We start from the raw sequence: 11,976 nt of genomic DNA on the forward strand, positions 1-11,976 counted from the left end.
AAACTGCATTTCCTATAACCTCTTCACAACAGTGTTCTGTTTGCATCAGAAGCAACTTAAAACAGCTCAGATACAACTGAATGCGATCAGTAAAGAAAGAAATAAGGCCGATATCTCTGAGGAGACGTGCGGGAGTTAAACTAAAGAGCTGAACACAAACAGATCCAGGTATAAATGGAGATTTTATAAACATTTTCTACTGTTCAAATCTTCTCCGAGTGCTCTCAGGTTTGGTGAGATGTACACAAACACTTAAAGAGAGCTTTTATGAAAGATACTCTGTAATGTCATGTTTATGTCCTGGTCCAAAATAATGTAGACGAAATGTGGACAAACCCTGTTGATGTCCCACTCTCTTGTGTTTTTCAGGTGGGAAGGTGAGCTGACCCGTCCTGTTGTGTCCGTCTGTCCGGCTTTCAGAGCTCCATGTTGAGAGGAAACTGAGAAACACAACATGTCTGCTGCTAACGTCAGCCCGCTGATCCTCGCCCTCCTCCTCCTCCTCTTACCCTCGGTGAGCTTTATTCTACCTTTAAAGGATAAAATGTATAATCTGCCTTCAGTTTCTGTGTGTGAGTCAGCGTGGCAAACCGACTCGGCAACAGGTGGAGCTTTACATGAATAGATTCAGCGAACAGGTGTCGAGGCCTGATGTTCGTGCTCTTGTGAAGTCGTTCACATAGTTGAAGTAAGCGTATGGAGTGTCTGCATCAATAATTCAATGATCAGTGTGTGGCAGGAACGATGGATAAGGATGCGCTCTCATTATTTATTCATTGTTTATTCAGCGATATTCCTGTCTGTTAAATCTTTGACGAAGGAGAAGGTCCTCCATGCTCTCCTCTTCTCCCCATAAAAAGCTGTGAGGAAAGCGAATATTTTATTACTGTTGTTAAATGTGAGTCATCACCCTTGAGCTGAAGGTTTGTCTGAGAAACTGAGAGAGGAGCTCAAGGGAAGATGGTGGACGACAGCAGCAAGTTGTATGAAAACAATCAGAGAGCTGTTCGGATGGACAAAGTGTTGAAGTGAAAAATGACAGACTCTATCTACTACACTGGACCAGTTATGCTTTGTGCTCCCAGTCAAACTGAGCCTATTTTCATATAATACAGATGTTTGGGTTAACCATAGCAGTGCGTATGTGAATGTGGAAGTCTTAAAACCCTCGTGGGAAATTAGTTCTTACAGAGAATTTCGGGGGCTTTTGACCATTTAAAAAAAAGCACACGAAAACTGTAACAAACTGCCAAAACACATGTGCAGAGTTAAGCCAGATCTCAAGAGATCTGCAGGCGGATGATTCACCGACATGCGGTCCCCCCCTGGTGAGTCCTCTGTCAGCATGCCTAAAGCTCATAACGCCAGCTAAGTTTTGAACAGAGCATTTCTGATTTAATGGAGATGAGCTTCAGTTCAATTTATTGAATAGATTTAGGCCTTTGCTTTCGAAGGTCTTTTCCCCATATTTGAAGTTTTCTGTCGGAGCAGCTGATAACAGCACAGCTGAGAGAAGAGGTCTAACCTTCATGAAATGTGAATTTCAAAGCAGAAAGTACACGGGCCTAGTTTCGTTGTGTTTAGCTTTAATTTGCAAACAAAACCCAACAACGTCTCGTAATAATTATCAGTATCCATCCACTGGAGACGGGGTCTGTGTGTGTGTGTTGTTAGGTTTAGGGTACTAAAAGGCTTTGGTGAAAGCACGTGAAAGATTCATGATTCGGTTGAATCTTTTTTCATGTCGCCTCTTTTTGAATATTTAACCAAGTCCTCACTAGAAAGCTGTTGGATGAAAGCTAGAAACAGCAGCAGCAATCAATTTATTCCAGCTTCAAATAGACAAAACATTTCCTCAGTCAGGGTTGGATATGCCGCAGACATTTTCATTAGATTTTCACCAGTGTGTAGGATTTAATGATATCTAGTGGTAACACCTCTCCTCTCTCCCCTCCATTTCCAAGCCTGTAAGTGAACTACGGTGGCCTTCAGGTATAGCGTACAAACGTGACAGGCTCCCTCTAGAGCCCGTGTTTGTCCGTTCTGGGCTACTGTAGAAACATGGCGGGGCAACATGGTGGACTCTGTGAAGAGGACCCGCTCCCTTTGTAGATACGGACACATTCTAAGCAAACAAAGACACAACAATTCTTAATTTCAGGTGATTATACAATAATGAAAAGATATATTTTATTTCATTTCTGCTAATAGATCCCCCTAAATGCTATACACTGCAACTTTAACACCCAAAACAAATGAATCACATTGATGACAATTTGTATAATATTGATTGTGTCAGTGAACACTATCGCATAAATATTATATGAAACAGACACACACACACACACACACACACACTCATGTGCATGTAGTGTGAAGCTGAGCATCCTGGCTGTACACAGTTTGACCTAATTAGATATTGTGAAGTGATATAGGGCAGAGAGATACAAAATAACAAGTCGCAGGAGATTAAACATCAGAGAAATAAACACAGAAACTGCTCTTTATACTTTCCAAGATTCACACAGTGTGTTAGGCTTTGCTGCTGCTCCCACCCATCAATCAGTAACCCTTACAAATTAAGTTCATACGCACTTGATCTGCATCAACGATTGATGTTCGCTGGCAGCATTCAGTGCCAAAGAAAGGAGAGACTTTAACATGAAGCCATGAAAAGGGAAGATAATGACCCTTTAACATTGGAGGGCTCATGATCTTGTGCTGCAAGTCAGTGTTGATATATTTTATCACCTAAATTATGAGTAAGGAATGCGCTCAACTCTCTTTAGTTTAAATCTCAAAAACTCAAACATTTATCAGCAGAATACCACTTTACAATTCTGATCTACCAACGCACTGATGTTTGCAAATGTATAACCATGACACGTCTACAGGTGTTTAAACCTATTTCACCTGATTAGGCCTTCTCTCTGTAGAGTTGGTGCACCTGTAAAGGCAGGACAAATGACTGTCACATGGAGTCTGGTGACCTGGTGAAATCTTCCAGATAGCTCCACCCGACTTTAACCTGAGCAGAGGCTTAATCAGGTGGACTGAGTGAAAACACCTGTGTGTGTGTGTGTGTGTGTGTGTGTGTGTGCGTGCGTTGGACCTTTTAACAAAGTTGTTTTACAATCCTAGCCTTTAATGCATTGTGAATTGTGGATCAGCATTGCTTTGTTTCAATTTGCAAGGTTAATCACATGTTTAAAACGGCAACGTAACACAGAATGCAGTTCAGTTTTATGGGAATTTTAATTTTGTTCAGGACACAGGGTTGTTATATTGCACATCCACTATTGATATAAAAATATAGATTATTTATTTGTATTTTTTCTTCCCAACAATATGACTGACTAGTGTCTCCAATGTCTTACTAATTGACTAATGATCTAAGATCCAGAGGATGTCATCGCCTGTGCTTTTACCGCCAGCGCACTCGCTTCAAACTGTACCACTGCCGACGTGCTGCTGTTGCTAGAGAGTGCAGCACATAAATCTTCGGGCAGATTCGTGGATACAGAAAGTGTGTCGACACTTGTTCCACACGGTGCCCCCGAATCGACTGCGTCTCTATTACTCTGCTAAATCCTCTGTGTGTGAATCCCAAGTGGGTGCTGTTGACGTCAGCGGATGAATGCTCGACTGCTCCTCGGCTCCACCTCGTAAAGCTGTGACGTGGCGTCTCCCGGACTGACGCCAACACACAAGATCATCTTCTTACCAGACACAGCCCACCATCGCCCCCCCCCCCCCCCCCACCCCACGACGTCAGACCTGCATTGTGCAGCTGCCAGGGGGAGCTGTGAAGGAAGCGGCTCTGGACGTGACCTCCATGTCTTGAGTCGCAGCTCTGGGACTCTGGCTAAATCTTTGGCCTCGAATTGTGTTGAAGCCACTGGAGCGGTACAAGTTTGAACAGTCACCTCTGTGTGTCTGCTTTAAAAACAGATGGGTGTAACGTCCTGGCACGGTGCAGTGTGAAAAGTGCCCGTCTAAAAAGCCTTCCCGGCCTTGTTTTCATGACAATGATGCCCCTCCTGTGGGCCAGTTAGCACGGGGAGATTGCCAACAGCTCTGAAATGGTTTGTTTAATTGGTTGAGTGTTTAAACATGTCCCAGAGCTCAGACCTCTCCCACACTGTGGCGTGAACTGCATGGTGAAGCTAATGAAGCAGCCTCGTCCATTTTACCTTTGGGTCCTTCCTCTGTGCTCTGATGTAATCTCCAGCCACTTGACTCTCTCTTTCTCTCTCTCTCTGTGTGTGTGTGTGTGTGTGTTTATGTTGTTTTCAGGGTTCGAATCAACAGGTGCCCTCTAACTGTGTGATCAAGAGGGAGCAGGAGAAATGCATGGAAATGATAGCCTCGGACGATACTGGGAACGATCCAGAATTTGGTAGGCTTTTTGGCAGTGATTGTGCAGCCTTTAATCCCTTCCCCTCATGCTAACAACTACTTTGTTGATGCTGTTACAACTTTCAACATGGCCTAATTAAAATTCAAAACAAGAGATTAATAACAAGAACATCTTCAGGGCTGGCATACTAATGAGTGGGAGATAGCTCCACATATTGTGGCTTGACTCTGACCTGCTTGTCTGCAAAGAGAGATAATTGGAAAGACTTGATATTTGAGCATAACTAACAAATGCAGGGCCAACAGAGAAATTCGGCAAAGCAAATAAATTCCTATATTTCAATCCACAGCGAGGGAGGGGCCAAAGCTTTAATTGGCAGCATCTCATGATGATGATTCTTCAAATGAGAGTTGATCAGAGACGCAGTAAGTGACGGGCGTCTCGCTGTATGACGGATGAAGGGAAGATCAAACTGAGTGAGAGGCTTTGTGCCAATTCTCCTAAGCTTGTTTAGAAGTCTCTTTTGGTTTGGAGTGGTCCTCCGAAAAGAGACTGTATGCTGTATGCAATTTGAAGCAGAAACTATATATAAAGACGGTTACATTTTCAGTTTAAAGATCTCAAGAAGCTTGAATTTTCCAGTCCCAAAGAGGGCATCGAAGGACGGCTGATTACACGATGAAACTGTGCCAAGAGTACCAGAGATTGTTAGTGTGTAGCAAACTAGTGCTGTCTTTTTTAAGATGTGATTTTTGTTGCAGTTACACACACACTACTGAAGTTAGTGGAGTATTGGCTACAAAGCAGAGCTGGTTAACCAAGTCACATACTACATTTGGGAATCAGACCGTATTCTTGTAGCTTCTGCATTGCAGGCACGGTCATTACTGCAAACCCACGTAATTGTCTCAGCCATGATTTAAGCCGATACCGTATGCAGCCATTTTGACCAGCGAACCTCCATGAGTGTGTCCCATCTAAACGGATTTCTAAAATTTGGGGATTTAGCTCCAAAAACACTATATTGTATGTTACAATAACCAATCATCGCACATAAAAGGCACACAATCTCTTTCTCCTGTGTCCTTCCTTTGTTGGCTTGAGCTTTCTCTCTCTCAGATGCTTTTCTAAAATTCCATTTGAAATGAAAAGCTGCAGAAACAAATAAATAAAGATGCACAGGCTGTACCGGCAGGGAGTAACCAATAGAATTATGGAATGAAAAAACAGAAAGATATTTGTTCATAGTGGGCGCTGACATGTCAGCCACCATATGCGAGTTTCAAGGATCTGTGATTTTGAAGTAATGATAAATGAGCTGCAGGTGGGCCTCCCCCCCCCCCAAAAAATGAACATATGGCTGTTAAGAATCAAACACTCACTGCTGCGCACTGTGTTTGTCCACCTGTTCGTGTTCTCAGACTGTCCGTGGATGTGGGACAACTTGACGTGTTGGCAGCCTGCCAGGATTGGTGAGGTGGTCGAAGTCAACTGTCCCGAACTCTTCTCTCAGTTCATGGATGAAGAAGATGGTCAGTGACTAAGGACTTCCCATTTACCTTTAGCATCTTCTTTAGGCTCCCTGTTTTTGTGTGATTTGACCCTATTATTTCAAATATGCAGGTGCTCAAATGGGAAATTGGGATAAACTGTGCTGAAATGAAAAATAATAATAATAACGGAAAATAATAAATGTACAAGGGTCTGCTTCGCTCCCTGATTTCCCTGTAGAAATAAGTCTGTCTATGCCATAATCCAATCAAGTGTCCTGTGTCCACAGAGCTGGGGAAGGTGAGTCGTAACTGCACCGAGTTCGGCTGGACGGAGACCTTTCCTTATTACATCGACGCCTGCCTGTATGAGGAAAGGAACAGCAGCCATCTGGTTAGTACATCACTGTCTGCAGCTGTGTCAACGAGAAAACACTCAGCTCAGTTTTTTTTGAGTTTCTGTTGTGCTTGTGTTTTAGGACATGTACTATGTGTCAGTGAAGGCTCTGTACACCGTGGGCTACAGCACCTCTTTGGTCTCCCTCACCATGGCCATGGTCATCCTGTGCAGGTTCAGGTGAGGAGTTTGAGGATCGTACTGCAGCAGCTGGGAGGGGTGGTGCTAGGAAAACACGATGTTCAGCAGACACACATGAAAAAGTAGTACAGAAGAAGTGGTGGAAGTTTTTCCTTCCTTATAGATATCCACGTCCCTTTTTACTGGGGTGGCAATCAAAGTATTTTAGAAGTTTTAAAGTTAATAACATAACATGACTGGTATTATACAGAACATTGTTTTGCTCTAGTTTTAGTTAACACATTGATTCATATGATAAAGTCCTGCTCAAATGTATAGAAATGCTCTGGTAGGCCTGTCATTTGATATCATACAGAAGCTTTTAGTTCTAGTAATACTACTATTGGTACTACCAGTACTGTATTTTACTACTACTATCATCACTCTACGTGTTAGTACTACACTACGACTGACGTATGAATACAGCTGGAATCGCTACATCAATTATTATCACTATCACTAATACTGCTGCTGCTACCAGCACTAGAGTACTAATACTACTACTGCAATTATTATGACTCCAGCTACTACAGTACTACCACTACTGCTATTACTACAATTATTACCACTTTCTGCCACTACTATTGCTATGTGACTGTAATGAACAACAGCATGCGTATCGATGAACTACAACAGTACAAAAGTCAGTGTATTGTTCTTCTGCATGTGGTGCTTTTCTTTAACAAAAGCGCTCAGAGTGTTCCTGTCTGTTTTCACAGGAAGCTGCACTGCACCAGGAACTTCATCCACATGAACCTATTTGTGTCGTTCATGTTGAGAGCTATTTCCGTCTTCATCAAAGACGGCGTGCTGTACGCCAAAGAGGACAGCGAGCACTGCTTCATATACACCGTGAGTAACACCGACACGCCTGCACACACGCCCACAACGCCGTCTGATCTCATGTTAAACAGGCAGCAGAGGATTTGTTCATTCATATGGATTTTGTTCTCGTCTCTTTACCTCTTCGAAGCTGGAGTGTCGAGCAGTGATGATATTCTTCCACTACTGCGTCCTCTCTAACTACTTCTGGCTCTTCATCGAGGGTCTGTATCTCTTCACTCTGCTGGTGGAGACCTTCTTCCCTGAAAAGAGATACTTCTACTGGTACATCATCATTGGTTGGGGTGAGACAACAACCACGTCACGCACACCCGAGTTCATATCTGATAAGTGGACGCATCGTAATTCACGTTTGTGTCATGTTTACAACAGGAACCCCCACAGTGTGTGTGACCATCTGGGCGGTGCTGAAGCTGCACTTCGATGATAGCGGGTAGGTTATGAACACCAGACGTCAGTGTCTGCATGTTGAAGTTGGTCTGTTCCTGCGCTGAATGTGTTGTCGTATCGCCCCGCTCGCTCAGGTGTTGGGACGTGAATGACAACGCCGCCATCTGGTGGGTGATCAAGGGACCCGTGCTGGCTTCCATTATGGTGCGTCATCGCTCTGCTCCAGGAGTGACGACATCAAATCAATCCATCCATTACCAAAGACATATTCATTACGTTACGTTGTTTTCCTCTACAGATCAACTTTGTGCTCTTCATCGGCATCATCGTCATCCTTGTCCAGAAGTTACAGTCCCCAGATATCGGTGGAAACGAATCCAGTATTTACCTGTAAGTCTGTTTTATATTCACTTTTTATTTGATAATCTTCTGCCTGAAAATAGCGTAATATGTTGTGATAGCTAGACTTACACTGATTATTTCAAGCTGACTTCATGAGCACATAAACAAAATGTCTGCATTTATTTAAAGGCAGATGCCATTAGCACACAGGTGTCCTTAGCCAACAATTCAACCTGGACACACATCAGATACTGTATGTGTATATGTAGCCTACTGTAGGCTATGGATATTGTTTTCATATTTTTATGGATAGTTTTGTAGCCTAAAATTGAACAAACTGAAAATAATAAGTCAACTAAGTGTAAAAAAAAGGCTTTTCATGGAACTTGAAGAAGTTCTAAGTTTGACCCATCCATCCACCACAACCTACTCCTTACACATACTTTGCCACTTTTTTATACTAATGCCACTATTATTACTTCTGCTAAATCTTTCTGCCATTTCAGTTTTGAGTCACTTGGAAGTTTTCTACTGCTTGTATGCACTATTTAAATGGACAGCCATACATGTCATAAAGTGTTTGGTGTGTAATGGTCGGCGGTAGGAAGACTTAATGATTACTCTTGTAAAAGATGCAGTTGAGGACTAGGGATGTCATTTCTCTGTGTTTGAAAACTAACATAAATGTGTGAACTACCACACAGATGGTATGGGACCAGGTTTGCTTTCCTGCAACATGTCAATGACATCCCCTGATGCATTTTTAAGACCTCTATGACTGAATGATTACGCTAAAAAAGTGTTGTTGAATTTATTGAGACGGACTGTTGTCAGTCCTGTGTGAGCTAATTATAATGAGGACACACATACTGTAGTCTCGTCATAATGGTGAGTGTGTTGTTTCGCAGGAGGTTGGCCCGCTCCACTCTGCTACTGATTCCTCTGTTTGGGATCCACTACACTGTGTTTGCCTTCTCCCCTGAGAACGTCAGCAAGAGAGAGCGTCTGGTGTTTGAGCTCGGCCTCGGATCCTTCCAGGTGACTGTTTCGCCGCCATGGCCTGGATTTAGAAAAGAACAACCAATGTACAAAAACTGTGGAAAAGCTGGCTTACTGTCACAGCCAGTGAAGGAAGGATGGAGGATATGAACAGAACTGTCAACTTGAGATTCTGGCCTTCATCACAAAAATGAAGGCTTTAGACCTTACTGCTGCGAAACTAGACTTGACTTGAAACTTGGAAGCAAAATATTAAGAAAAGAGTAAAGAAACGCTGTTAACAACTTTAAAAATGGATCGTACTGCTTTTATTCACAGGAGTGTTTCTTTTCACTCACACATACACACAGGTGTTTTCACAGTGTCAGTGTTTTTATCTCATGCTTGGACCCTCTGTGTCTCCTCAGGGCTTTGTCGTGGCCGTCCTCTACTGCTTCCTGAATGGAGAGGTAAACATCCTTTAAAACAGTTACTAACACCATTACACCAGTTTTATGATGCACAATTTCATTAAACATACATAACAACATTACTGACCTACAGCGTATCCGCATGGAATACAATTCAAACAAAATATTGCTAATTTGCTAGTCAAGCAATTTGTAGTTTAACTGTTCTGAGCAATCTGGCACATCATCATTTCTTCACTGTCTATTATAAGGGCTGTTTTCAAAGCTCAGATTCTTTTTGCAAAAGGAACTTCAAAAGATTTTAGGTGTGTGGGGGCATAAAATCGACTTTTTTTAAAAAACAAAATTGGTTTAAACCAACGCTTCCCTTTTAAGAAAAATACATTTTTCAATGAGAATCTAAATCTGAGCCTTAGCTACAGTACAGACGGAGCTAGAGTGAGACTGAAGGACAGTGAGCTTGTCTCTTTCCAGCGAGGTCCATTAATAATGACCTTGTGAAGTATATCCCTCAAGGTGCAATCGGAGATCAAGAGGAAATGGCGCAGCTGGACGGTGAACAGGTACTTTGCTGTGGATCTGAAGCACCGGCATCCCTCGCTGGCGAGCAGTGGTGTGAACGGGGGCACGCAGCTGTCCATCCTCAGCAAGAGCAGCTCGCAGATCCGCATGTCCAGCCTGCAGGCCGAGACCCCGGCCACCTGAGCGACACCGCATCCGGACCTGACGCCGCCAGACCTACCACACCCACCGTCGTCCCGATGACCAGCCTCACCAACCCGTTCCTCAACCCGTACCCCAACCCATACCCGGACGAAACCATGATGGAAACCCAACTCAACTCCAGTGACCCAGAACAGCCTCCAGTCTGACCCGCCCCACCCCCTGAAACATGACCGAACCCGAATGTCCGGTGCCAAATGATGAATCTCGTCACGTCCCGACCTCTGACCTAGTTGAGGGGTGGAACACAAACTTGGTCCACCTGTTCCTGAGCAGCCTCTCAGCTTCAAAGGGCACGGTTAGGAACTCTAGTGTATATCTGGTGTCTTGTCAGGCTGTAACATGCAGCAGAAGCGTGGTTATCTCTCTGTATATACTGTATATACTGTTTATCTGCTGCTGTATAGCACAGGGGACCAGTTCATTACTGCAGCCCTCTCACGGTGATCATTCCAGTCTGTCTGAGGAAGCTTTTACATTTGTCCTCAAGTGTCAGAATTTCCTCAAAATGTGTTTTAGACAGTAACTACGCACTGGATTCCTCTTTAGATACAGACATGAAATGAAGAGGCTTAGTTTCAGACACTGGGCAATGTAAATACCTTAAATGGGCACTCCAACTGATTTTGCACATGGAGATCAGTTTGCTTGTCGAGTATTCATTAGGCTGTGATGTTATGTCTTGTGTTGAAAAAAAAAATAACCCCAGTGATGTCACAGTGATGTCATCAAGGTGATTTTAGCTAGGGCTTGGAAACCACACATTCTAAACTAAAACACTGTGTTACAAACTGAGGGCATTGTGTTTGAAAGACGTGGGTATTTACCAGGCAAGCAGGGTCTTTGGAAAAGATACAGTTTGCTGCATTATGGGAAATGTAGTGTCCAGTGTCGGTGGAGCTTGCCCCAAACCCTGGACTAAAACTCATAATATCTCGGCCTCTGCTGCTTTGAATCTGATCGCCCTGATGTACAGTAAATACCTTAGATGAGTAGTTTTGTTAAATACGTTGTCGACAATTTAAAGAATGATAGTTCACACTTACATCGGTGTTGGAAATTGAACTTTTCACCATCAAATCACTGTTATTGATAGTGCCAAGGGTCAGCTGATACATTACGGACCCCCAAGTCATACCCAAACTCATTCAGAAAGCTCAGTATTACTTCCCACTACTGGCACAAACAATTGTTTCCTGTGTGAACTGTGACTGATATACAAAACAAGATAATGGGTGTTGAAGACAACTAGACAGTGGAATGTCGAGGAGAAATTTCTAAATCTTGAGATCCAACAGGTGGAACTTGGAAAAGCAGTGTTTAGGAGAAGGACATATTTTCTACATTAATGTGAAATGCCAAAAAAATAGAAAGGGAAAAAAAACAAACATACCAGGGTTAGATGCTGACTCGGAGGGTCTTCGGATGTGCGCACAGTGCTGCAGGTTGCTGACTACGACCACAAACACAAACCTCTCTTTTGAATCTCAGCACTGGGAAGTAGACATCTGAGAAGAAGACGCCTTTGGAGATCAGTGCGTTTTAATCAGCCGTTAATACAAAAAATGTCAATGAAAATGAACTCGCGACTACAGCCTCACGAGGTCAGTTGTTTGCATGAAATTGCATTTATTGCCCATGTGGTTTTGTTTACTTCTTTTGGTGAGAATTCAGTGTTTAATTGGTTGTTTATTTCCTTTTTCTTCATGAACTTTCAGCGTCTATCGGGCTGTTGTGGAGGCCACGCGCTGTAATACTGATTCTCTTTGTCACTTTGTAAAGCTGAGTCTCTTCAACAGCCTCCTGCAGGAAGTTTCAACGTCGTACTGGTTGGGGTTAAGG

At 43.2% G+C, this 11,976-nt stretch overlaps 1 protein-coding gene across 1 annotated transcript; it reads left to right on the top strand.

Moving 5' to 3' along the window:
- Positions 1–454: 454 nt before the first annotated feature.
- LOC306694980 (pituitary adenylate cyclase-activating polypeptide type I receptor-like) lies at positions 455–10,283 on the top strand (the record flags this gene model as incomplete). Its single annotated transcript, XM_079158059.1, has 13 exons — positions 455–514; positions 4,297–4,399; positions 5,782–5,892; positions 6,141–6,244; positions 6,330–6,427; positions 7,147–7,279; positions 7,401–7,554; positions 7,643–7,703; positions 7,795–7,864; positions 7,959–8,050; positions 8,911–9,040; positions 9,409–9,450; positions 9,915–10,283. The coding sequence occupies 13 exons, from the start codon at positions 455–457 to the stop codon at positions 10,281–10,283; spliced, it is 1,527 nt and encodes a 508-aa protein (XP_079014185.1).
- Between the last annotated feature and the right edge of the window lie 1,693 nt (positions 10,284–11,976).

The sequence above is a fragment of the Pholis gunnellus genome (assembly GCF_910591455.1).
Source record: "Pholis gunnellus genome assembly, chromosome: 4".
NCBI classification, from domain to species: Eukaryota; Metazoa; Chordata; class Actinopteri; order Perciformes; family Pholidae; genus Pholis; species Pholis gunnellus.